Source organism: Leucopleurus acutus (assembly GCF_964270905.1).
Source record: "Leucopleurus acutus genome assembly, chromosome: X".
Classification (NCBI taxonomy): Eukaryota; Metazoa; Chordata; class Mammalia; order Artiodactyla; family Delphinidae; genus Leucopleurus; species Leucopleurus acutus.
In genome coordinates, this window is record NC_139148.1 from 102,389,299 (window position 1) to 102,416,730 (window position 27,432).

The 27,432-nt window shown below is 41.0% G+C and overlaps 1 protein-coding gene across 1 annotated transcript in view; it reads left to right on the forward strand.

The window, feature by feature from the left end:
- IL13RA1 (interleukin 13 receptor subunit alpha 1) overlaps positions 1 to 27,432 on the forward strand; it is a 62,775-nt gene that overhangs the window by 22,039 nt on the left and 13,304 nt on the right. Inside the window, exons 5-10 of the mRNA XM_082864635.1 lie at positions 11,267 to 11,454; positions 14,183 to 14,334; positions 20,235 to 20,282; positions 20,569 to 20,701; positions 24,152 to 24,248; positions 27,275 to 27,359. Of these exons, the coding sequence (XP_082720761.1) occupies positions 11,267 to 11,454; positions 14,183 to 14,334; positions 20,235 to 20,282; positions 20,569 to 20,701; positions 24,152 to 24,248; positions 27,275 to 27,359 (703 nt within the window). The remainder of the gene's footprint in view (positions 1 to 11,266; positions 11,455 to 14,182; positions 14,335 to 20,234; positions 20,283 to 20,568; positions 20,702 to 24,151; positions 24,249 to 27,274; positions 27,360 to 27,432) is intronic.

A 27,432-nucleotide genomic window follows, 5' to 3' on the forward strand; every position in this document is an offset into this window, starting at 1 on the left:
TATGTTTTCCTCTAAGAGTTTTATAGTGTCTGGCCTTATATTTAGGTCTTTAATCCATTTTGAGTTTATTTTTGTGTATGGTGTTAGGGAGCGTTCTAATTTCATTTTTTACATGTAGCTGTCCACTTTTCCCAGCACCACTTATTGAAGAGGCTGTCTTTCTCCATTATATATTCTTGCCTCCTTTATCCAAGATAAGGTGACCCTATTTGTGTGCGTTTATCTCTGGGCTTTCTATCCTGTTCCAATGATCTATATTTCTCTTTTTGTGCCAGTACCATACTGTCTGGATGACTGTAGCTTTGTAGTATAGTCTGAAGTCAGGGAGCCTGATTCCTCCAGCTCCGTCGTTCTCTCTCAAGATTGCTTTGGCTATTCAGGGTCCTTTGTGTTTCCATACAAGTTGTGAATTTTTTTGTTCTAGTTCTGTGAGAAATGCCATTGGTACTTTGATAGGGATTGCATTGAATCTGTAGATTGCTTTGGGCAGTATAGTCATTTTCACAGTGTTGATTCTTCTAATCCAAGAACATGGTATATCTCTGTATCTGTTTGTATCACCTTTAATTTCTTTCATCAGTATCTTATAGTTTTCTGCATACAGGTCTTTTGTCTCCTTAGGTAGGTATATTCCTAGGTATTTTATTCTTTTTGTTGCTGTGGTAAATGGGAGTGTTTCTATAATTTCTCTTTCAGATTTTTCATCATTACTGTATAGGAATGCAAGAGATTTCTGTACATTAATTTTATATCCTGCTACGTTACCAAATTCATTGATTAGCTCTAGTAGTTTTCTGGTAGCATCTTTGGGATTCTCTGTGTATAGTATCTGTCATCTGCAAACAGGGACAGTTTTACTTCTTCTTTTCTGATTTGGATTCCTTTTATTTTTTTTCTTCTCTGGTTGCTGTGGCTAAAACTTCCAAAACTATGTTGAATAATAGTGGTGAGAGTGGGCAACCTTGTCTTGTTCCTGATCTTAGTAGAAATGGTTTCAGTTTTTCACCACTGAGTACGATGTTGTAGGTTTGTCATATATGGCCTTTATTATGTTGAGGTAAGTTCCCTCTATGCCTACTTTCTGGAGAGTTTTTATCATAAATCGGTGTTGAATTTTGTCAAAAGCTTCTTCTGCATCTATTGAGATGATCATATGGTTTTTCTCCTTCAGTTTGTTAATATGGTGTATCATTTTGATTGATTTGCATATATTGAAGAATCCTTGCATTCCTGGGATAAACCCCACTTGATCATGGTGTGTGATCCTCTTAATGTGCTGTTGGATTCTGTTTGCTAGTATTTTGTTGAGGATATTTGCATCTATGTTCATCAGTGATATTGGCCTGTAGTTTTCTTTCTTTGTGACATCTTTGTCTGGTTTTGGTATCAGGGTGATGGTGGCCTCGTAGAATGAATTTGGGAGTGTTCCTCCCTCTGCTATATTTTGGAAGAGTTTGCGAAGGATAGGTGTTAGCTCTTCTCTAAATGTTTGATAGAATTCGCCTGTGAAGCCATGTGGTCCTGGGCTTTTGTTTGTTGGAAGATTTTTAATCACACTTTCAATTTCAGTGCTTGTGATTGGTCTGTTCATATTTTCTGTTTCTTCCTGGTTTAGTCTCGGGAGGTTGTGCTTTTCTAAGAATTTGTCCATTTCTTCCAGGTTGTCCATTTTATTGGCATATAGTTGCTTGCAGTAATCTCTCATGAACCTTTGTATTTCTGCATTGTCAGATGTTACTTCTCCTTTTTCATTTCTAATTCTATTGATGTGAGTCTTCCCCCTTTTTTTCTTGATGAGTCTGACTAGTGGTTTATCAATTTTGTTTATCTTGTCAAGGAACCAGCTTTTAGTTTTATTGATCTTAGCTATTGTTTCCTTCATTTCTTTTTTTTTTAACATCTTTATTGCGGTATAATTGCTTTACAATAGTGTGTTCGTTTCTGCTTTATAACAAAGTGAATCAGTTATACATATACATATGTTCCCATATCTCTTCCCTCTTGCGTCTCCCTCCCTCCCACCCTCCCTATGCCACCTCTCCAGGCAGTCACAAAGCACCGAGCCGATATCCCTGTGCCATGCGGCTGCTTCCCACTAGCTATCTACCTTACGTTTGTTAGTGTATATATGTCCATGCCTCTCTCTTGCCCTGTCACAGCTCACCCTTTCCCCTTCCCCATATCCTCAAGGCCGTTCATTTCTTTTTCATTTATTTCTGATCTGATCTTTATGGTTTCTTTCCCTCTGCTAACTGTGGGGTTTTTTGTTCTTCTTTCTCTAATTGCTTTAGGTCTAACGTTAGGTTGTTTATTTGAGATGTTTCTTGTTTCTTGAGGTAGGATTGTATTGTTATAAACGTCCCTCTTAGAACTGCTTTTGCTGTATCCCATAGGTTTTGGGTCATCGTGTTTTCATTGTCATTTGTTTCTAGGTATTTTTTGATTTCCTCTTTGATTTCTTCAGTGATCTCTTGGTTATTTAGTACTGTATTGTTTAGCATTCATGTGTTTGTATTTTTCACAGATTTTTTTTCCTGAAATTGATATCCAGTCTCGTAGCATTGTGGTCAGAAAAGATACTTGATATGATTTCAATTGTCTTAAATTTACCAAGGCTTGACTTGTGACCGAAGATATGATCTATCCTGGAGAATGTTCCATGAGCACTTGAGAAGAAAGTGTATTCTGTTGTTTTTGGATGGAATGTCCTATAAATGTCAATTAAATCCATCTTGTTTAATGTATCATTTAAAGCTTGTGTTTCCTTATTTATTTTCATTTTGGATGATCTGTCCATTGGTGAAAGTGGGGTGTTAAAGTCCCCTACTATGATTGTGTTAACTGTCGATTTCCCCTTTTATGGCTGTTAGCCTTTGCCTTATGTATTGAGGTGCTCCTATGTTGGGTGCATAAATATCTACAATTGTTATATCTTCTTCTTGGATTGATCTCTTGATAGTTATGTAATGTCTTTCTTTGTCTCTTCTCGTTGTATTTGTTTTAAAGCCTATTTTGTCTGATATGAGAATTGCTACTCCAGCTTTCTTTTGATTTCCATTTGCATGGAATATCATTTTCCATCGCCTCACTTTCAGTCTATATGTACCCCAAGTCTGAAGTGGGTCTCCTGTAGACAGCATATGTACGGGTCTTGTTTTTGTATCCACTCAGGCAGTCTGTGTCTTTTGGTGGGAGCATTAAATCCATTTAAATTTAAGGTAGTTGTCAATATGTGTGTTCCTATTACCATTTTCTTAATTGTTTGGGGTTCATTATTTAGGTCCTGTGTTTCCTGCCTGGAGAAGTTCCTTTAGCATTTGTTGTAAAGCTGGTTTGTGGTGCTGAATTCTCTTAGCTTTTGCTTTTCTGTAAAGGTTTTAATTTCTCCATCGAATCTGAATGAGATCCTTGCTTGGTAGAGTAATCTTGGTTGTAGGTTTTTCCCTTTCATCACTTTAAATATGTCCTGCCACTCCCTTCTGGCTTGCAGAGTTTCTCCTGAAAGGTCAGCTGTTAACCTTATGGGGATTCCCTTGTATGTTACTCGTTGTTTTTCCCTTGCTGCTTTTAATATTTTTTCTTTGTATTTAATTTTTGATAGTTTGATTAATATGTGTCTTGGCGTGTTTCTCCTTGGATTTATCCTGTATGGGACTCTCTGTGCTTCCTGGACTTGAGTAACTATTTCCTTTCCCACATTAGGGAAGTTTTCAACTATAATCTCTTCATATATTTTCTCAGTCCCTTTCTTTTTCTCTTCTTCTTCTGGGACCCCTATAATTCGAATGTTGGTGAGTTTAATGTTGTCCCAGAAGTCTCTGAGACTGTCCTCAATTCTTTTCGTTCTTTTTTCTTTATTCTGCTCTGTGGTAGTTATTTCCACTATTTTATCTTCCAGGTCACTTATCTGTTCTTCTGCCTCAGTTATTCTGCTCTTGATTCCTCTAGAGAATTTTTAATTTCATTTATTGTGTTGTTCATTGTTGTGTGTTTCATCTTTAGTTCTTCTAGGTCCTTGTTAAATGTTTCTTGCATTTTGTCTTTTCTATTTCCAAGATTTTGGATCATCTTTACTCTCACTACTCTGAATTCTTTTTCAGGTAGACTGCCTATTTCCTCTTCTTTTGTTTGGTCTGGTGGATTTTTACTTTGCTCCTTCATCTGCTGTGTATTTCTCTGTCTTCTCATTTTTCTTAACTTACTGTGTTTGGGGTCTCCTTTTCACAGGCTGCAGGTTCATAGTTCCCGTTGTTTTTGGTGTCTGCCCCAATGGGTGAGGTTGGTTCAGTGGGTTGTGTAGGCTTCCTGGTGGAGGGGACTGGTGCCTGTGTTCTGGTGCATAAGGCTGGATCTTGTCTTTCTGGTGAGCAGGACTGCATCCGGTGGTGCGCTTTGAGGTGTCTGTGACCTTCTTAAGATTTTAGGCAGCCTTTCCGCTAATGGGTGGGGTTGTGTTCCTGTCTTGCTAGTTGTTTTGCATAGGGTGTCCAGCACTGTAGCTTGCTGGTCGTTGTGTGGAGCTGGGTCTTAACGTTGAGATGGAGATCTCTGGGAGAGCTTTTGCCATTTGATATAACGTGGGGCCGGGAGGTCTATGGTGGACCAATGTCCTGAACTTGGCTCTCCACCTCAGAGGCACAGGCCTGATACCTGGCCGGAGCACCAAGACCCTGTCAGCCACACGGCTCAGAAGAAAAGGGAGAAAAAGAAAGAAAGAAAGAAAAAGAAATAAATAAAGTTATTGAAATAAAAAAATTAAAATATATTATTAAAAATATAAAAGTAATAAAAAGAAGAAAGAAAGAGAGAAGAGAGCATCCAAACCAAGAAACAAATCCAGCAATGATAACAAGCGTGAAAAACTATACCAAAAAATGGGCAGACAGAACCCTAGGACAAATGGTAAAAGCAAAGCTATACAGACAAAATCACACAAAGAAGCATACACACACACACCCACAAAAGGAGAAAAAGGAAAAAAAAATATATATATAGAAAAAAGGAAGAGGGCTTCCCTGGTGGCGCAGTGGTTGAGGGTCCACCTGCCGATGCAGGGGACGCGGGTTCGTGCCCCGGTCCGGGAGGATCCCGCATGCCGCGGAGCGGCTGGGCCCGTGAGCCATGGCCGCTGAGGCTGCACGTCCGGAGCCTGCGCTCCGCAACGGGAGAGGCCACAGCAGTGAGAGGCCCCGCGTACCGCAAAAAAAAAAAAAAAAAAAAAAGGAAGAGAGCAACCAAATCAATAAACAAACCTACCAGTGATAGTAAGCTCTAAATACTAAAGTAAGATAAACATAGAACCTGAAACAAATTAGATGCAGAAAGCAATCCCCAAGTCTACAGCTGCTCCCAGAGTCCACCACCTCAGTTTTGGGATGATTCGTTGTCTATTCAGGTATTCCACAGATGCAGGGTGCATCAAGTTGATTGTGGAGATTTAATCCGCTGCTCCTGAGGCTGCTGGGGGAGATTTCCCTTTCTCTTCTTTGTTCGCACAGCTCCTGGGGTTCAGGTTTGGATTTGGACCTGCCTCTGTATGTAGGTCGCCTGAGGGTGTCTGTTCTTCGCTCAGACAGGACGGGGTTAAAGGAGCAGCTGATTCGGGGGCTCTGGCTCGCTCAGGCCTGGGGGAGGGAGGGGTGCAGATGTGGGGCGAGCCTGCGGTGGCAGAGGCCTGCGTGACGTCGCACCAGCCTGAGGCGTGCCGTGCGTTCTCCTGGGGAAGTTGTCCCTGGATCACGGGACCCTGGCAGTGGTGGACTGCACAGGCTCCCAGGAGGGGAGGTGTGGATAGTGACCTGTGCTTGCGCACAGGCTTCTTGGTGGCTGCAGCAGCAGCCTTAGCGTCTCATGCCTGTCCCTGGGGTCCGTGATGATAGTCCACGGCTCGCACTGTCTCTGGAGCTCATCTAGGCGGTGCTCTGAATCCCCTCTCCTCGTGCACCCCAAAACAATGGTCTCTTGTCTCTTAGGCAGTTCCAGACTTTTTCCCAGAGTCCCTTCCGGCTAGCTGTGGTGCACTAGCCCCCTTCAGGCTGTGTTCACCTAGCCAACCCCAGTCCTCTCCCTGGTATCTGACCTCCAAAGCCCGAGCCTCAGCTCCCAGCCCCACTCGCCCCTGCGTGTAAGCAGACAAGCCTCTCGAGCTGGTGAGTGCAGGTTGGCACCAATCCTCTGTGCGGGAATCTCCCCGCTTTGCCCTCTGCACCCCTGTTGCTATGCTCTCCTCCACGGCTCCAAAGCTTCCCCCCTCCGCCACCCGCAGTCTCCGCCAGTGAAGGGGCTTCCTAGTGTGTGGAAACCTTTCCTCCTTCACAGCTCCCTCCCACTGGTGCAGGTCCCGTCCCTATCCTTTTGTCTCTGTTTATTCTTTTTTCTTTTTCCCTACCCAGGTACGTAGGGAGTTTCTTGCCTTTTGGGAGGTCTGAGGTCTTCTGCCAGCGTTCAGCAGGTGTTCTGTAGGAGTTGTTCCACATGTAGACGTATTTGTGATGTATCTGTGGGGAGGAAGGTGATCTCCACGGCTTACTCCTCTGCCTTCTTGAAGCTTTCTCTCCAGTATCCCCTCTTGATGAATAAATTACAAAAAACTGGCGCGACCAAGTAGAAGGGCATTCTTCTTCCTCTGGGCTGAAACGTTCTGGGCTGATGCAGTGTCTTGCCAAAGCTGACAGCAGATGGTGCTCGGGCTGGCTTTCAGCCCTTAGTTCATGCCTTGGTGCAGGGGATAATCTACAGCTATGGGAGGTGGCGCGAGAAGCCATCCTCAGAGAGTGGGGGTTCGCTGGCGCCCGGGGTGGGGGGAGCAGGCGTCAGTAATACCACTTCTTGCCATACATGTTCCCAGAGTTGGTCATCAGCGTGGATGGACTCTTTCTGTAACATAGACCTGTGCTGGCCAATACAAGGGCCACTAGTCACACATGACTGTTTACGTTTTAATTTAAATTAATTAAAATTAAATCGAATTAAAACTTCAGTTGCTCAGTCTTAGTAGCCCATTTCACATGTGGCTAGTGGCTGCTGAATCAGACAGCACAGATCTCAAACGTTTCCATAATCCCAGCAAGCGTTGTTGGACGGCACTGGTATAAATTCTGTATCTTTTGCCCTTACTACCCCGCAGCTTATTTGTTTCTGGAGCCACACTGCCTTGGTTCAAATCCTGGCTCTCTTTCTTATTAGCAGTGTGATTTGGAGGTAGTCACGTCTCTCTGAGCCTCAGTTTTATAATCTGTAAAATGGGGGTAGTAATAATAGTGCTACTTCTTAAGGATGTTGTGAGGGCTGTTATATGAAGAGTGTTGAGAGTTGTGCCTAACTGCTGACATTTATAGAGTAAGCACGCAATACATGGTGGCTATATTGTTTTTTTATCCCTTGCAGATGTAGCCAGTATACATAGCTGGCCTCTTGCCCAACCTCGCATAATTAGCGCCTAGCCCATACCTCTTCCTCCCTGCTCTCCCCTAGAGAGGTCCTTTCCAATCAAAACCACAAAAGAAAGACGTGTGGCTCATTCATAATCAAGCACTCAGAATTGGTTTAGGTACCAGTTTAAATCTTGCCAAACAAACTGCCGGAGACTGTTTCCCTAATCACCAGTCAGAAAACGCAGAGTCATTTGAAGCCCCGGGGCAATGACTTGAAGTCCTGCAGGGATAGTCTGGCATTTAAGGGAGCCTGACCTTAATAGCTACAGACTAGCCATGCCAATGAATTTTCGGGAATTTCTTACCATATTAATCATCTTCAGAGTGGGGAAATAGTCTTTAATTTGTCCATTTCCTCCTTATGTCTACAGTATGATTCTGTGGATTCCAGTGTTTGATTTTTAACAGGAAGCACTTGAATGCGTCCTATCTTAGGTTATCATCTAATCTTTCACAAAATTTTGAAAGTTGTCTATTCAAAACCGATATTTTTCCTTTCGCTATTTTTTTTCTAAAGAACAACAAAATTTTTTTTTAATTTCATATCTGGGGTCCATGAGCATATATGAAATACTCAGGGTACAAAAATGAAAAAGGAATCTCAAAGGCTCATTATTGAAAAAAATTTAACTTTCTACATAGTTTTCTTTAGTTATGTAAAAATAATGTCATAAGTTTCTTCAGTTTTTTATTTTTGGCTGTGGGTGGAAAACATTTCAGGCCTGTCTGACCTAAAAGCTAGTCATGGCTGTAACTGAGCTTTTAAAAAACTGTTTCATTCATGAACCACAGGGGCCTACAACCACAAGAAAAATCTTATGTACTATCTCTTAAGGGACAAGGTCACTTTCTATATTGAAGCATTTCTTTGCACAGCTTTTGAAGAACTAAATACATTAGATCTGAATTTTTGTTTTCTTTTTCAAAAACGACATTATTTACAACAGTTCTAGGTTTACAACAGAAGTGAGAGGAAGGTACAGAGATTTTCCATATACCCACTGCCCCCACAATTAATAGCCTCCCCCGTTATCAACATTCCCCACCAATAGTACATTTGTTCCAATTGATGAAGCTACACTGATACATCATAATCACCCAGAGTCCATAGTTTACATTAGGGCTCACTCTTGGTGTTCCACGTTCATGGGTTTGGACAAATGTATGACATATACCCATCATTATAATATCATACAGAGTATTTTCATTGCCCTAAAAATCTTCTGTGTTCCACCAATTCATCTCTCCCCTACCCCAACCCCTGGCAACCACTGATTTTTTTATCCTCCATGGTCAACCACTCATCTTTTTACTGTCTGCATAGTTTTGCCTTTTCCACAATGTCAGATAGTTGGAATCATACAGTATGTAGCATTTTCAGATTGGCTTCTTTCACTTAGTAACATGCATCTAAGGTTCCTCTGTGTATTTCAGAGCTTGATAGCTCATTTCTTTTTAAGGCTAAATAATATTTTGTTGTCTGGATGTACCACAGTTTATTTATCCATTTGCCTACTGAAGGACATCTTGTTGCTTCCAAGCTTTGGCAATGATGAATAAAGCTGCTTTAAACATTTGTATGCAGGTTTTCGTGTGCACCTAAGTTTTCAGCTCCTTTAGGTAAATACCAAAGAGCACGATTGCTGATCATATGGTAAGAATATGTTTAGTTTTGTAAGAAACTGCCACACTGTCTTCCCAAGTGGCTGTACCATTTTGTATTCCCACCAGCAGTGAATGAGAGTTCCTGTTGCTCCACATCCTCGTCAGCATTTGGTGTTGTTGGCGTTCTGGATTATGGACATTCTAATTGGTGTGTAGTGGTATCTTGTTGCTTTAATTTGCATTTCTCTGATGACATATGATGTGGAACATCTTTTCATATGCTTATTTGCCATCCATATATCTTCTTTGGTGGAGTGTCTGTGAAGATCTTTGGCCCATTTTTTAGTTGGGTTGTTTGTTTTATTGTTGAGTTTTAAGGGTTCTTTGTATATTTTGGATAACAGTCCTTTATCAGATGTGTCTTTTGCAAATACCTTCTCCCGGTGTGTGGCTTGTTTTCTTATTCTCTTGGTATTATCTTTTGCAGAAGTTTTTAATGTTAATGCAATTCAGCTTATCAATTATTTCTTTCAAAGATCATGCCTTTGATATTATATCTAAAAAGTCATCATCACACCCAAGGTTGTCTAGCTCTTCTCCTGTGTTATCTCCTAGGAGGTTTATAGTTTTGCATTTTACATTTAGGTCTGTGATCCATTGTGAGTTTAAGTTTAGTTTTGTAAATAGTGTAAGGTCTGTGACTAGATTCATTTTTTTTTGCATGTGGATGTCCAGTTGTTCCAGCACCATTTGTTGAAGAAACTATCTTTGCTCCATTGTCTTGCCTTTGCTCCTTTGTCAAAGATCAATTGACTGTAGTTATGGGAAAGATCTGAGTTTTATAAGACTGGATTTTGCAGCACAATCCCCTGGAGAATTGCTGTCAAAATGCTTATTCCTAGGCCCTGGACAAAACCTTCTAAGTAGGGTTCTCTGGGAGAAGGTTTGAGGAATCTGAATTTTTAAAATGAGCACAGATGATTCTGAAGTAAACAGGTGAAGGGTTTGGGACTCTTTACTCTTAGTTCATTTTCTAAATTGTCTTCCTTTTCTGCAGAACCTTTGCACCGCTCCCCTTGTGACTGATAATGTAAGGGTTGACTCTGTGTCTTCTGCCAGTTACTATAAAACAGAGTCCTTTGATAGTCTAGACAAAAAAGTGTAATGAGCACATTGTCTGCCTGCGCTGTGCTAGATGATCATTGGGGAAAGGTATATGTAGAGGTTTTTTGAAATGGGAAGCAAGATACCAGCATTTAGAACCACACAGTGGAGTAAGACACTTAGAAAGCTATCGTGTTCTGGAACATCGATCTGGCACTGGTTGGAGGACACTGATAAAGTCAGAGAGGTCAGTCTGGAGAAGCCATGAAGCCTCAAGTGATGAGGACCTGAAACAGGATGAGGGGAATATCACAGGAGAGAAGCCCAGAAGCTTTGCAAAGGAAGAAGTAACAAAATTTGGTGATAGAATGTAGGGAAAGCGAAGAGAGGCGATTGCAAAGGCTCTAATCGAGAAGCCCAGAGAAACTGAGTTCTGACTGATGGAAACTGGGATGGTTAGAAGAAAAGGCAGTTTGGCAGGGAAGAGGGGGCATCCGTTTTGGCTGCTGAATTTGAGGTGGGTGGAACACTCAGGTGGAGCAGTTAGGAATCTGGGACTAGCTCCAAGGCGAGAGGTCAGGATTAGGAAAATCCTCAGTGCAGAAGTTCTAGTCAAGGGGTGGAAGTGATAAATGGGTGAATGGATGAGGGAGTAAGAAATAGAGAGGGATATGCAGCGGGCTGAGGACCGGATGTGAATCCTCTGAGAATAGGAGAAAGGAGAGGAGCAAGCCAAGAAAACAAGGAAGGAGCAGGCAGAGGGCCCAGAGGAGAGCCATGGGATTGAGCAGATGAGGCATTTTCAGGAAGCGTAACATTTCTCATCCTGACCTCATGCCATCTCCCATACAGAAGAGGAAAAAGAGTCAGGACTCTTCTAGTTTCTCTAACTATTGAAAGTACCAATATTCATGAAAAAGGATCATTCACTTCTTCCTAGAGTATGAAATGGAGCCACATTATAAAATAGGGCTTTAAAAAATGCTACCCTGCCAGTTTGCAAATATGGCTTTTCATGGACATCTGCAGTCATTTAAAAACAACCAAACAAATAAACTTCTACCTTTGTTTCTTGAATATCTGGTTAAAAATAATGCAGAAGGTTGTCTTATTTTATCTTGCAGGCACAGCAGCCTAGGAAAAGTTCTTCAGTGTGAAGACATCTATAGAGAAGGTGAACACATTGGTTGTTCCTTTGCTCTGACTAAGGTGAAGGATTCCAGTTTTGAACAACACAGTGTCCAAGTAATGGTCAAGGACAATGCAGGAAAAATCAGACCATCCTTCAATATAGTGCCTTTAACTTCTCATGGTACGTTTTAGAAGTCCTCTAAGGCAGTGTGGATAAAAGTGTTATTTTTTTTGAACATCAATAGAAATAATAAAAAATGATGATTTTTGGTTTGAAGATCTTCCCAGAAAAAAAAAGGGACTATATTTATGTATATATTTCTTCGCTCCTTTTTAAAGAAGCAAGCTTGGAAATTCTCATATTTATTGAGCACACATGCCACATGCTTTATCCTTGTTTACTTATGAGTACACTGAGCCTTAGAGCAAGTAGTCAGTTGCAGAACCGAGATTAGGACCTGGGCTCTGTGACTCAAGATCTCCAGAGGATGCTGCTGCAGAATAAATGTGACTTAATATAGTTCCTGGATAATCTGCCTCTTAGTTAAAAAAAAGCTTAGACTGGAGGTGGAGTGATCAGGGGTGATATTCAAACTGTCTAACATTCTGGGTGACCCAGGCACTGATCAATCAGAACAACCAGTGCAGCTGAGTTTCAGCCCACTAGAGAGAGTCCTCAACTTAAAAACTTTAGAGACCTGCTTAAGGTCCTAGCTTCTTCACTTTGGACAAGGCATATACACTCTAAGTGCTTCCTCATCTGTAAAAGGGGGTACACAGTTCCTCTTGACCTCAAAGGATTGTTGTAAGGTGCAAATGATGTGAGCTGTATAAAAGCATTTTGTAAGTCTCTATAGCAGAGTAGTGTAAGCGTCACGTTTATTTATTTGTTGTGATATCCCAACAGAGAGCTCAGATTCTGGCTAAGTGGTACACAGAAAATTTATAGGCAAATAATCATGAATTGACAGAGGTTTCCAAGTCTGAGTAGAACACTGTTTACCGCCGCTTCAGACAGCCATGGAAATGAATTCTAGTAGTGCACGCAGGATAGCTTAGTTTGTAGGCCGGGGGGGGGGGGTTGGGGTGCGGGGGGGTGTGCGGAAACTTGCCAAGTAGGATCATCTGAAGCAAAGACCTTCTCTGCACCCCCCGCCGCCCCCCGGCTTGGCAGGTTGTCCTTGTTGGACCTTTTAAAGCTCATTTTGCTGCTCTTCTTCCTAGAGATTAGTGGTGATATAAAGGGAGATCCTGGGCTTCCCTGGCGGTGCAGTGGTTAAGAATCCGCCTGCCAGTGCAGGGGACATGGGTTCGAGCCCTGGTCCGGGAAGATCCCACATGCCACGGGGCAACTAAGCCCGTGCGCCACAACTACCGAGACTGTGCTCTAGAGCCTGCGAGTCACAACTACTGAGCCCGTGTGCCACAACTACTGAAGCCTGTGCTTCATGCTCTGCAACAAGAGAAGCCACCGCAATGAGAAGCCCGGACACCGCAATGAAGAGTAGCCCCCACTCGCCGCAACTAGAGAAAGCCTGCACGCAGCAATGAAGACCCAAGGCAGCCAAAAATAAATTAATTAATTAATTAAAAAAATAAAATAAAGGGAGATCCTTCTCAGCTAGAAGATGACATTGTCAAGTTGTTTTCTGTTAATTATCCATTCTCTTTTGTTGCTCGGTCTTAAGCATAGTTGACTCCTGAAAAACTAAACTGACTAGGCTAATTTTTTGTTTTTTACTTTCTTTTAAATTGTGGTTATAATTATATAACATTAAATATACCATCTTAACCATTTTCAAGTGTACAGTTCAGTAGTGTTAAGTATATTCACATTGTTGTGCAACATATCTCTAGAACTTTCTCATCTTGTAATACTGAAACTCCATGCCCATGAAACACTAAGTCCCCCTCCCCCTGTCCCCCTCCTCCCTCCCCCAGCCCCTGGTAATCACCTTCCTACTTTCTGTTTCTATGACTGACTACTTTAGGTACCTCATATGACTGGAATCATACAGTGTTGGTCCTTTTGTGATGGACTTATTTCATTTAGCATAATGTCCTCAAGTTTCATCCATGTTGTAGCATGTGACAAAATTAGGCTGTTTTTTAATGTTTAATATTTATTTATTTATTGGCTGCGTTGGGTCTTAGTTGCAGCATGCGGGCTCATTTGTTGTGACACTTGGGCTCCAGAGTGCGTGGGCTCTGTAGTTGCAGCACGCGGGCTTAGTTGTCCCGCGGAAAACTATGCTAATGTTTGTTTTGTTTTGTTTTGTTTTGTTTTTTGCGGTATGCGGGCCTCTCACTGTTGTGGCCTCTCCCGTTGCGGAGCACAGGCTCCAGACGCGCAGGCTCAGCGGCCATGGCTCACGGGCCCAGCCGCTCTGCGGCACGTGGGATCCTCCCGGACCGGGGCACGAACCCGCGTCCCTTGCATCGGCAGGTGGACTCTCAACCGCTGCGCCACCAGGGAAGCCCAATGCTAATGTTTTAATTGTGGTCTTTGATTGGCATAAGTGAGTGTCGCCTGGGGAAACCGCTTGTACCTGATGCTCCTTGGTACCCATCATGTAGAGGCATATCTGGACCTAAGCACTTCTTTTCTTTACCCTCCTTGTGGCAGCTAGATGTCCTGATTATACCCCAGCCATGTCCTAAGCAGATGCAGATCAGAGTTCATGTCATCTGGCAGACACCCCAAAGATGTTCCTTAGATACATTTACTAGGCGCCCTATATTAATCGTGGCTAATCAGAAATTCTGGAACTGTATGTCTGATCATGTAAGGCCATTAAAAGCATCAGCCCTATTTTGATTTACTCTGTGACCTTCATTGTCTCTACCCGTATGTGTATCTCATCAAAATAAACTCTGGAAGCTAATTTGTATTCTTCTATTTCTATCAGTGAAGCCTGATCCTCCACATATTAAAAATCTCTCCTTCCAAAATGGTGACTTATACGTGCAATGGAAGAATCCACAGAATTTTTATAGCAGATGCTTATCTTATGAAGTAGAAGTCAATAACAGCCAAGCTGAGACACATGATATTTTCTACGTAAGTTTTTTTTTGATAGTTGTTATTTAGATATTTTTCTTTCACTTGAATTTCTTACAGTGTAATAAATTGAAATATCAGTGAAATGTAGCTCTTAGATTTGTCATCTGATGATGATGGTGATGATGATGATGATGAAACTTCTCTGAAATAGAGTATGGTGAAAGGTTTGGCAGTTTATGGTAGCATCGGCTGCAAGATTCCAGCCATTCATTAATTCATTTGTTCAAAACATTTTTATTACGTGCCTACCATGTGCCAGGCACTGTTTTATGTGCACATGACACCTGACGAAAAGAATTTTTTTCCCACGAAGCTTACCTACTAGAAAACAAGTGTGTAAACGAGCAAGCTAATTTTAGAGAATGAATGTTATGCAGAAAATTAAATGGGGGTGGTGGGAAGTCCTGAGGGAATATTAGGTAGGGTAGTCATCCGAAGTGATGACACTTGAGATGCACAGGAGCTAGCCATTTGACGATCTGGGGGCGGAGGGGACAGCATGTACAAAGGCTCTGAGGCAGGAATGAACTTGGCATGTGTGAGAAAAAGGAGACTGGTGTGACCAAAATATAGTAGGAAGAGATGTCTGAGCATGAGGCTGGGGTCAGATTATGTAGATACTTGCAGGCTCCAGTACAGCCATTCAGTTTTCTTGGAGTTTGTGGCAACTAAAGTAGTCAGTACTGAGTAGTCAGTATTTTTTGGATTATGTACATTTACGCTATTTGTAATCTAATACAAAACATGCTAATTAGAGGTCACTGTGGGGCACTGGGCATAACTGGATGTGGCATAACCTCCGGGCCTCAGTCTCATTGTTACGCTTTACAGCAGAGGACATGAACTCGGGCCTCAAACATTTTTGTTTGGACCACAAACAAAGTGGGGTTTTGTTTGCTTGTATATTAAATTTGAATTTTTTACCCAGATTTAAAACTGTGGTATCTGAGAGTGTAGTTGCCATAAGGTGGCGCCTTAGGACCACGTGGACTGCCCCACTCATTTGTGTGCCACCTGCCTGGGCCCTGTGTGCATTTGAGTTTTAGAGGTTAGAAACCAAGTATATTATATTGGTTTTTAAAGGAGTCCTGAATCTCACATGTGGGCAGATTCCTTGGTCCACTTGCTTTAGCTCATCATGGGAGTTTCAAAAACTAAATTATTTTATTTACTAAAATAAGCTGGTATTAACAGGCTGTAACTCCAAGAGGAAGTGACCAGGTCCACAGCTGAGCAGACCTCTTCTGGATATTTGCAAATGAAGGCGTTTGCTGAAATAGAATAATCATTATTCGTACCAGAAACCTGAATCCCCAAATAATGCCACAAAGGAAAAGGCAAAGGGCTTCCAAGTGGGGAGGGGGTGAGGCTTGAATTTACAACCAAGTGAGTTATCCGAAAGCCGAATATGCTTGACTATTCCAGCCTTTACCGTTCTCTTCTGTCTGAAATCCTGAGACACGTGCTGCTTGCATTACTCACTTGGTACTGAATTATGTCCTGCTAGTTACCCATGATCTCTACCAAAAAATATAAGCTCCTGTAGGGAGGAGTTAGGTGGTGTTTACTTTGTGCCATTCCTGCTACTAATACCAGCTAACATATATTAAGCAATTACTATGTATTAGCTATTTTAATAAGCACTTTATTTGAATTGTCTCATTTGGTCCTCACAATAACTCCAAGGATCTAGGTCCTGTTTTTTTTTTTTAATAAATTTATTTATTTACTTATTTATTTTTGGCTGTGTTGCTGTGCACAGGCTTTCCCTAGTTGTGGTGAGCGGGGGCTACTCTTTGTTGCGGTGCATGGGCTTCTCATTGTGGTGGCTTCTCTTGTTGCAGAGCACAGGCTCTAGGCACGCGGATTTCAGTAGTTGTGGCACATGGGCTCAGTAGTTGTGGCTTGCGGGTTCTAGAACGCAGGCTCAGTAGTTGTGGCACACGGGCTTAGTTGCTCTGCGGCATGTGGGATCTTCCCAGACCAGGGCTCGAACCCGTGTCCCCTGCATTGGCAGGCGGATTCTTAACCACTGCACCACCAGGGAAGTCCCAAGGTCCTGTTGTTTTGTCCCCATTTTACAGATGAGAAAACTCGGTCCCAGAAGTTACTTGTAAGGTCACATTTCTAATAAGTGATAGAGTCAAGATTTCTGTAAAAGTCTGACCCCCGGGACCACCTCAATACTTCCTGTTAATAGTAGCAGCCATCACTTATTGTTTATGATGTGTTACAAATATACTCTTCTATGTACTTCTTATACAGTAGCTCATAACAATCGATGGAATAGGTTCTCTTTTAACCTACATTTTACTGAGCAGCTAAGGCTCAGAGAGGTTAAGTAACTTGCTACAGGCCACATAGCTTATAAGTATGACTTCAGAGGTTGGTCTTCATGTATTAAGCTTTGACCAAGAACACTTGGTATAAGACCATGTGCATAGTCACCACTTGATAAATTCTTGTTAAATTGAGTTACCTTTTTTTTTTTTTTTTTTTTTGCAAACTTCTGAACTGAAGAGAGCACACTATACTGTGGAACTTTATCCATCAAAACCAGAACTATAGTTGATTTGGAGTTAACTCTGTTTATACACTTGAGTTTAATGTTCTCTCTCTTAGCAGATGTTCACCAGCTGTTTCTTCCCCTAGAATGTCATCAGCTTTTTGTGTGCTTGCCGATTTTGAGCTCTGCTGGTTAGACCCTTTTTGTTTCTTTCTGCAAGACTTTTTTCAGTAATTCTTTTGCCTGGTGTTCTAGTTAAGCGGGGGAAGTAGGCTGGAACATGAACGGGTGCCACCACATGGTGCTGGGTCAGAGGTAGCTCATGACAGAATCATAAAGTAAGAAGTGACTTGGCTTTGACTACCTCCATCCCCGCCAGCTATCTACTTGGTGATCTGTATCCTTGTTTTCCTTTTCTCACGGAAATATCTGAGCAGTTGGTAAACTACACAAGGAGATTTACATTTGAACAAGAGCCCAGAACTATCAATTTACACAATGATTTGCTGACTTTGGAATATATATATCTGGGAGATGGTCCAGGGGAGGGGGGACATCAGCCTGCAACCTGGTCCCTCAAGTGGTAGTTGGCACTTGTGATTCCCCAGCAGGCCTCTGATTCCGAATGGCCAGCACTGGTGTACAGTAGCCCCCGAGTGGCCTTTGCTCTGCCCCTATATGAAATATTGATAGGATGGCTCTTCATCATTCAGTTGGCCTTTCACTCTTCACAAATGCTGGTAGGAACCATTTAGTGAATGCCATTGAATGCCAAAGATCATAGCGTGTGTTCTGGTCTTTGTCCCATGTTTAAACATCTCTTTGATAGAAGTTGACTATTTTTTCCATGTTTATTGAGGTATGATTTACAAGTAAAAATTGTATATATTTAGGTTGTACAATGTGATTATTTTAAGGTGTACAACATGATTTAATATACATATACATTGTGAGATGATTATCACAAACAAGTTAACACATTCATCAGCTCACAAACTTACCTTCTTTGTGTGTGTGATGAGATAGTAGATTTACAATGTTGTGTTAGTTTCTGTACAATACAGTATTATTAACTGTAATCATCATGCTGTACATTGGGTCCCCAGAATATATAACTGAAAATTTGCACCCTTGACCACCATCTTCCCATTTTCCTCACTCCCCAGCCTCTGGCAATTACCATTCTACTCTCCGCTTCAGTGAATTCGACTTTTTTGGATTCTACATACAAGTGAGATCATACAGTATTTGTCTTTCTCTCTCTGACTTATTTCACTTAGCATAATGCCCTCAAGGTCCATCCATGTTGTCGCAAATGGCAGGATTTCCTTGGGGCTGCTAGATCGTATGGTAGTTCTATTTTTAATTTTTTGAGGAACCTCCATACTGTTTTCCATAGTCACTGCACCAGTTTACATTCCCACCAACAGTGCACGAGGGTTTCCTTTTATCTACACCCTCTCCAGCACTTGTTATCACTTACCTTTTTGATGATAGCCACTTAACAAGTATGAGATAATATCGCATTGTGGTTTTGATTTGCATTTCGATAATGATTAGTGATGTTGAACATCTTTTCATGGACCTGTTGGCCAGAAGTAGACTATTTAACTAAGCAACAGATTTTCATGTGTTGATTTGGAAATATTTACATTTTAAGAACTGGTTGTTCTCTTTACTTCAGACAGCACATGACTTAAGTTGTGTAGAGGAGAAAATTGCATTTTACTTTCTTTTCTCTAACCCAGTCATTTTTGGTATATTATACTCTCAACAACGGAGCATAATAGTTTTCTTTTTTTAACTTTTTATTATATATAGTATACTAGAGAAAAATTGCAGAAGTCATTATGTACAGCTCAATGATTTTTCACAAATGATTTTTAACTTACATAATCAGTACCCTAGAAGCTCAATCATGACTCCTTTTGGTCACTACTTTCCCAAAGAACGATTATTATCCTGACTTCTAATCCCATAGATTAATTTTGTTGCCTCTTTTTAAACTTTATATAAACGAATTATACAGAACTTTTTTGTGTGTCTGTCTTCTCTTGTTCAATGTTACGTTTATGATATTCACGGATATTGTTGCCTGTGGTTGAAGATGCATCTCATTGCATTCATTCCATCATGTCAATATACCACATTTGATTTATCCATTCTCCCGCTGATAGACATTTGAATAGTTTCCAGTTTGGAATTTTATGAATAGAGTTTTTATGAACATTTGCACACTTATTTCTTGGTGCACATATGTGTACATTTCTGTTGCGCATATATGGGCCATAGGGTTACATATGATTGTCTCTAGTAGATAATAAGTTTTCCCAAATGGTTGTGCCGATTTACACTACTAAAAGCAGAAATTGAGAGTGCTAGATGCTTTACATCGTCACCAACACTTGGTATTGTCCAGTAGGTGTGTGTATCGTTATCTTGTGGATTTAATATGCATTTTCCTGATAACTAATGAAGTTGAGCACTTTTTCCTATGTTTATTGGCAATTTGAATATCCTCTTGTGAGATGTCTGTTCAAGTCTTTTGCCACTTTTCTATTGGGTTGTCTGTCTTTTTCTTATTAATTTATGAGGTATATGTATGTGTGTGTATTATATATAAATATATATTTTATATATATATATATATATATATATGCAAGTCCTTTGTCATAAACTGCAAATATCTTTTCTCACTCTATGCATTAACTTTGAATTTCCTTAATAGGATATCTTTTGGTAAACAGAAGCTTTTAATTTTAATATAGATGATTTTTTTTTTTTTTTTTTTTTTTTTTTTTTTTGCAATACGCGGGGCTCTCACTGTTGTGGCCTCTCCCGTTGCGGAGCACAGGCTCCGGACGCGCAGGCTCAGCGGCCATGGCTCACGGGCCCAGCCGCTTCGCGGCATGTGGGATCTTCCCGGACCGGGGCACGAACCCGTGTCCCCTGCATCGGCAGACGGACTCTCAACCACTGCGCCACCAGGGAAGCCCTAATATAGATGATTTTATAAAAATTTTTCCTTTATGGTTAATATTTTTTTGGTCCTATTTAAGATATCTTCCTACTTTAAGGTCATGAGGATGTTGTATGTTCTCATCTAAAAGCTTGCTGTATTTATGTATTTATTTATTAATTTATTGTAACTTTCACATTTAGATCTGCAATCCATATGGAATTGACTTTGTAAATAGTGTGAGGTAGGGGTCAAGATTCTTTTTTTTCACATATGGATATGTAATTGACCACTTATTTTTAAAAACCTACCTCTTTTCACTGCACCTGGTCCTGTGATAATGGCATAAAAGAAAACTTGTTAAAACGGTTAAATGATATGAAGTGTGGTCTTTAAAACTTTTTGAATGTATTCATTTTTTACATTTTCAAGGTTGAAGAGGCCAAATGTCAGAATTCAGAATTTGAAGGAAACCTAGAGGTCAGTAAGTTCAATTTTAGCTATTTGGGCTTAAACTCATAGAGTAATTGGGGGTGGGACAGGGTGAGCATATCCTAAATTTGAACTGCTTTGAGAAAAACAAACTACTTTGTTCTGTGGATTATTGCCAATTTTCTTTTTCAGGAGTTAAAGTCAGATAATTTGTATTGCAATACAAAGTCTTAATCATATACAAAAGTTGGCAGATAATTATATTTAGGATTCAGAAGCAGAGAAAGAGAATAAACTGGTAATATTCCTTGTGTGCTTTTATTTTATATCTAAGGGTACAATTTGTTTCATCGTCCCTGGTGTTCTTCCTGATACTTTGAACACAGTCAGAATAAGAGTCAAAACAAATAAGTTATGCTATGAGGATGACAAACTCTGGAGTAATTGGAGTCAAGCAATGAGTATAGGTAAGAGAATGGGATTTTATTAAAAGTTAAACCATTGATACATGGAAACTAAGTTGAAGCAGAAACTTGATTGTGGGAAAGGGCTGTTCTTCATTCTTTTTTAAAAATTTTATTTATGTTTGGCTGCATTGGGTCTTCATTGCTGCATGCGGGGTTTCTCTAGTTGTGGCGAGCGGGGCCTACTCTTCGTTGTGGCGCACGGGCTTCTCATTGCGGTGGCTTCTTTCGTTGCAGAGCACGGGCTCTAGGCGTGCAGGCTTCAGTAGTTGTGGCACGCGGGCTCAGTAGCCGTGGCTCGCAGGCTCTAGAGCGCAGGCTCAGTAGTTGTGGCGCACAGGCTTAGTTGCTCCGCGGCATGTGGGATCTTCCCGGACCACGGCTCGAACGCATGTCCCCTGCATTGGCAGGCGGATTCTTAACCACTGCGCCACCAGGGAAGTCCCTGTTCTTTATTCTTGACGTCAGCCAGAGAATACTTACAATTGAAATGTATTTTCTGTTTAATTATTGTCGGATCACTCAGGGTTAATTTACAATATGCAGCTCTTTGAAAATTTGCAGTCCAAATGGTGTTATCCTCTCTTCTGTCCTGTCTGTATCTTTGTTAACAACCTGAACAAAAATATAGAAGGCAGGCATGATTAAATCTGCAGACTGTGCAATGCTACAGTACTATCCTATGTGCTGGTAACAGAATCAAGAGTAGGACAATGACCTTGATGGCATTTTATAGAGATAAACATATATCTAGGTTTGAAGAAAATCAGTTTCATTTATTAATTGAGAGGCTGAGCAAGCTATCTGCCAGGGTCAAGTACAGGATTGGAAAGACATGTCCCTTATGGATGTGTGTGCTGTGGGGTGAGGGATAGGGTTTTATTTGACTGTAAGCTCAAAGTGACTCAACATCGGTCCCTTAAATATCCCCCAAAGGCATACTGCAGTCATAGGCAGCAGTGATAGTGCAGCATCCAGAACAAGGGGGTGCTGCAGGGTGGGGCACAGTGTCCTGGCCACATCAAAAGTATACAGCATCCCATCCTGGGCACCACATTGTAAGAGGTGCATTGGCAGACTGGAATCTTGCCTTGGAAGGGTAATCAGGATGTTGAAGAATCTCAAAATTTGGGGAAGAACAGTTAACGAAGTAAGCTTAGGGAGTCATAATTGCTGAATTCTAATATTTGAGGTATTGTCAGGTAGAAGAGGGAGTAGGCTATCTTTTTTGTGGCTCCATGGGCCAAAACAGGACCAACTTAAGAACTTTCTAACAGCTATCTAACAGTCAGAGAGACAGGTTATTGAAGTAGTCAATTCCCTATTAATTGAAAGACTGAACAAGCTATGTGCCAGGCAAGGTTGTATTAGTTATCTATTATTGCATAACAAATTAGCTCCAAAATTAGTGGCTTACGAAACACATATTTGGACACAACATTGTAAAGCAACTATACTCCAATAAAAATTAATTTAAAAAAAAACAAACAAAAAACAAGAAAACACAACATTGTAAAGCAACCATACTCCAATAAAAATTAATCAAAACAAACAAACAAAAAACACATATATGGGACTTCCCTGGCGGTCCAGTGGTTAAGACTCCATGCTTCCAATGCAGGGAGCGTGGGTTCGATCCCTGGTTGGGGAACTAAGGTCCCACATGCTGTGCAGTGCAGCCAAAAAATTTTAAAAAAAAATTAAAAAATAAAAAACACATATTTACTATCTCACAGTTTCCATGGCTCAAAAATCTGGGCATAGCTTAGCTAGGTACGTCTGGCTCAAGTTCTCCCATAAGGTTCCAGTCAAGCTGTTGACTGGGACTTCAGTCTCATCTGAAGGCTTGACTGGGGCTGGAGAATCCACTTGCACAATCACTCATATGGTCATTGGAAAGCCTCATTTCCACTCTGGATGCTGGATGGAGGCTGTAGCAGGTTGCATCATGTGCCCCAAAAAGATTTGTTCAAGTTCCAACTCCTGGTACCTGTGAATGTGACCTTATTTGGAAATAGAGTTTTTGCAGATGTAAGCAAGTTAAGATGAGGTCATACCAGCTTAGAGCAGGCCCTAAATCCAATGACTAGCATCCTTATCGGAAGAAGAGAGGATACACAGAAACACAGAGAAGAGGGCCATGTGAAGATGAAGGCAGGGATCGGAGTGATGCAGCTACAAATCCAAGGAACACCAAGGATTCCTGGGAGCCACCAGAAGCCAGGAAGATGCAAGGAGAGGGTCTACTCTAGAGCCTTCAGAGGGAGCGTGTCCCTGCTGATACCTCGATTTGGGATTTCTAGCCTCCAGAGCTGAGAGAGAATATATTTCTCCTGTTTTAAGCCAACCAGCGTGTGGTGATTTGTTACAGCAGTTCTAGGAAACTAATACAGAGGCCTCTCTCAGTTCCTTACCATTTGACTCTCTGCACAGGGCTACCTCATGACATGGCAGTTGGCGTCCCCCAGTGCGTAGTCCAAACAAGAGAGAGCATATGAGGAAACACCCAGTATGAGAACTGCAGCCCTTTATAACCTTGTCTCAGAAGTGACATCCCATCACTGTTGCTATTCACACATGTAGTCCAGCCCACCCTTAAGGGGAGAAAATTATACAGGGGTGTGAATATCAGGAGGCAGGGATCATTTAGAGTCATCTTAGAGGCTGCCTAACACAATGTTAGGCCCTGAGATGCTTTCCAGATTTTCATGCCCTGGTGGAAAAGATGAGCATATATTGGGTTGGCCGAAAAGTTTGTCTGGGTTTTCTGTAAGATGCTATGGAAAAACCTGAACAAACTTTTTGGCCAACCCAATAACTAGACATGCCATTCTAAGTGTTAGGTGTAGCAAGGCAGTTAATGAAAGTCTTTGGAATTGGACAGTGCTGGGTTTGAGGCTTGACTCCATCACTTACTAAACCCTCTGGACAAGCCACTGAACCTCTCTGAGCCTTACACTTCTCATCTGTATAAGTGGGAAGTAATATTATCTATCTCTTTAGCATAGATGTAAGCATGCAAAATTACCTAGTATGATATCAGACATACAGTAGTTGCTCAATTAAGAATAGTAGTGGTAGTTGTTGTTGGGATTATTTTAGGTGTTCTAATAGTGCTAAGTAACCAATAAGAAAAGATAGTCACTGTTAATGAGATGACATATTTAACAAATATAACATCTTTGTTAATAGTGTCTGAAGCCAGTTAAGATATCCTGGTTTCAGATAATCCTTAAGGTGCTTTTTCATCCATGGAATTTTAGGCACCAGAGCAGGACTTTTTTTTTCACTATTAAGATAACAAAAGATAAGAGAATTGAAGAGTTTTGGGAAATATGTTGGTGTAGAGGGCAGAAATATCTGTAATCTCATTAGTCTAATACAACTGTTGCTTGGTTTATTTCTAAAAGGGTTTTATTTCTCATGTCTTTCTCTTTGTTTTTCATTTTCCAGGTCAGAAGGCCAATCCAACATTTTACATCACCACGTTACTCATCATTCCGATCATCGTTGCAGCTGCAATCATAGTCCTTCTACTGTACCTGAAAAAGTAAGGCAGCTGCCCAGGCAGGCTTGACAGTTTCTGCTACCCTGGTTGCTATGGTTATTCTTCTTTGTGGGTGTGTTTGATGTTTCCCCAGTGTGTTGGAAGCATTTTGGCTATACCTGGCTTTTTGGTAGTATGGCATGGCAAAGAAATACTATTGTACCCATTTTCTGGTGAGAAAAGTGTTGGATCCCAGGGCTCTGCTCAGGCAGTGCTCTCTTTGTATATTTTTAGAATTGTTGATAAGACCTATGTTCACTCTACTCTTTCAAATGCCTAATTTGTCAACAGTTGGTTGGTAGATCATAAGTTTTAGAAATGGAGACCATTACCAATTAAATGACTTGTCTAGTGTGAATGCAAAACAGGTTGCTACTTAATGCTATAGGAAAGAGAACTTCAAGTTGTCTCTAAGTTACAGCACTCATTCCTTGAGAATGTTTTACTTTCTCAGTTTCATCATAGGGACTAGTCTGGTGCTATTATTTGCTCTTTCAGTAAATACCTAAAGTTGGAATAAGGTTATTAAGCTGGTTCTAGAATCAACATTTTATCGTTATTTCAGTATTCTTTAAACATACGTTTGTTGAGTGCCTATTTATGTGCCAGGCACTGTTGTTATTGCTGGGGTTGTGGCAATGAACAGAACAAAGTCCCTATCTATGGTTTCACTTAGTGAGTAGTAAAGTTGTGGAGTTGGGCTGGGGAGAAAGGCTAGGAAGTGATATGAGGCTCATCTTACATAGGATGCCAGGGAAGTCCTCTCTGAGGAAGTGACATTTGAGGACAGAATTAAAGGAGCAAACCAGGCAGCTATTCAAAGAAAGAGTATTCTAGGCCAAAGGAATAGCAAGTGCAAAGGTCCTGAGGCTGGAATGAACTCCGTGTGTCTTGTTAGAGGAGAGCATGCAAGGGGGAGAACAACAGGAAATGAGGCTGGAGAGGCTGGCAGGGCCAGATCATGTAGGCTGTGGCAAGGAATTGAAATGTTATCCTAAGCATGATGGGGAAACATGAGAGAGTTTTAATCAGGGGAGGGATGTGATTGGATTTACTGTCATAAAAGATCATTGTATTGCTGAGTGAAGACTTGACTTGGACAAGAGTGGAGGCCGGTAGACTAGTTAGGAGGTAGTAAGAGGTAGTCTGATGTGGAATATATTTTGAAGATGGAATTAATAGTGCTTGCTGATGGCTGCTTGTCTTCGAAGGTGTGAGGGAAATTGAGGATTGAAGGATAACTCTTAGATTTTTGGCTTCAGCAACTGAGTGAATGCTAGAGCCATTTACTAAGATGGAGAAGATTGGGAGGAGAGCTGGCTTTAGGGAAAAGGTGAGGACTTCAGTTTTGAACATGAGAAATTTGAGATACCTATTAGATATCTAAGTAGAGATGCTAAATAGGTACTTGTATACATGAATCTGGAGTTTAAGGGAGAGGTTTGGGCTGGAGGTAGAATTTTGGGAGTCCTTGGCATGTAGATGGATTTAAAGCCCTAAGACTGGAAGAGAGCACTAATAAAGTGAGGGAGATAAAGAGGACAAAAGAGAATGCTGGGACACATCAACATTTAGAGACCTAGGAGATGAGGTAGGTCCACCAAAGGGTACTACTATCAGATGCAAAAATAGAGAGTCCAGACAAAACTTTAATTCTAAAATATATGTGCACCCCTACGTTCATAGCAGCACTATTCACAATAGCCAAGACATGGAAACAACCTAAATGTCCATTGACAGATGAATGGATAAAGAAGATGTGGTACATATATACAACGGAATACTACTCAACCATAAAAAAGAATGAAATAATGCCATTTGCAGCAACTAGAGATGATCATACTAAGTGAAGTAAGTCAGAGAGAGGAAGACAAATACCATATGATATCACTTATAAGTGGAATCTAAAACGTGACCCAGATGAACATATCTATGAAACAGAAACAGAATCATGGACATAGAGAATAGACTGGGGTGGTTGCCAAGGGGGAGGGAGGTGGGGGAGGGATGGAGTGGGAGTTTAGGATTATAAGATGCAAACTTTTTTTTTTTTTTTTTTTTTGTGGTACGTGGGCCTCTCACTGTTGCGACCTCTCCCGTTGCGGAGCACAGGCTCCGGACGCGCAGGCTCAGCAGCCATGGCTCACGGGCCCAGCCGCTTCCGCGGCATGTGGGATCTTCCCGGACCGGGGCACGAACCCGTGTCCCCTGCATCGGCAGGCGGACTCTCAACCACTGTGCCACCAGGGAAGCCCAAGATGCAAACTATTATGTATAGAATGGATAAACAACAAGGTCTTACTGTGTAGCACAGGGAACTATATTCAATATCCTGTGATAAACCATAATGGAAAAGAATGTATATATATATGTATAACTGAGTCACTTTGCTGTACAGAAGTAATTAACACAACAATGTAAATCAACTATACTTCAATTAAAATTTTTTTTAATTTAAAAAAAACAGAAAGGAGACAAGGAAGAAAAAGGAAGAAAAATTAAAGAGAATGCCCCCTGTTCTCGGAAGATTATTTTTTTCAAAATTATAAACAGCAAGCTCCCATCTGATCTGTGATAAGTAAAGCACCATTTTTATTTAATTGATAGAGGATAACACACACAGTGCCACACACACAATTATAACTATGTGAGGTGATGGATGTGTTAATTAGCTTGATTGTGACCATCATTTCACAATGTACACATATATTAAAATGTCACTTTGTACACCTCAAATTTATACAATTTTTGTTTGTCAAGTATATCTCAACAAAGCTGGAAACATTTTTTTTCATTGAAAGGGTATAAGTAGTCTGCTACTGATGGGCCCTCTGCTTTATCCACACTTGATACTTTTAGGAGATCGATTTCTCAGCTTGTTTTAGAAATTTTTTCACAAGTACGTTATCACTAAAGATGACTTGTGTACCATGTCTTTTGTCCAAGCCTTCTTTTAATATGGCTGTATTTAAGTGGGACATTTCTATGGAATGGAAGGTTTGATCAAAAATGTCTCTGTTTTCTTAAAGGCTCAAGATTATTATATTCCCTCCAATTCCTGATCCTGGCAAGATTTTTAAAGAAATGTTTGGAGACCAGAATGATGATACCCTGGTAAGCACTGACTCTGTGAAGTCTGAAATTGATTTTTTTGGGGGGAGGCTATGGGATTTAAAAAAAATTTGGT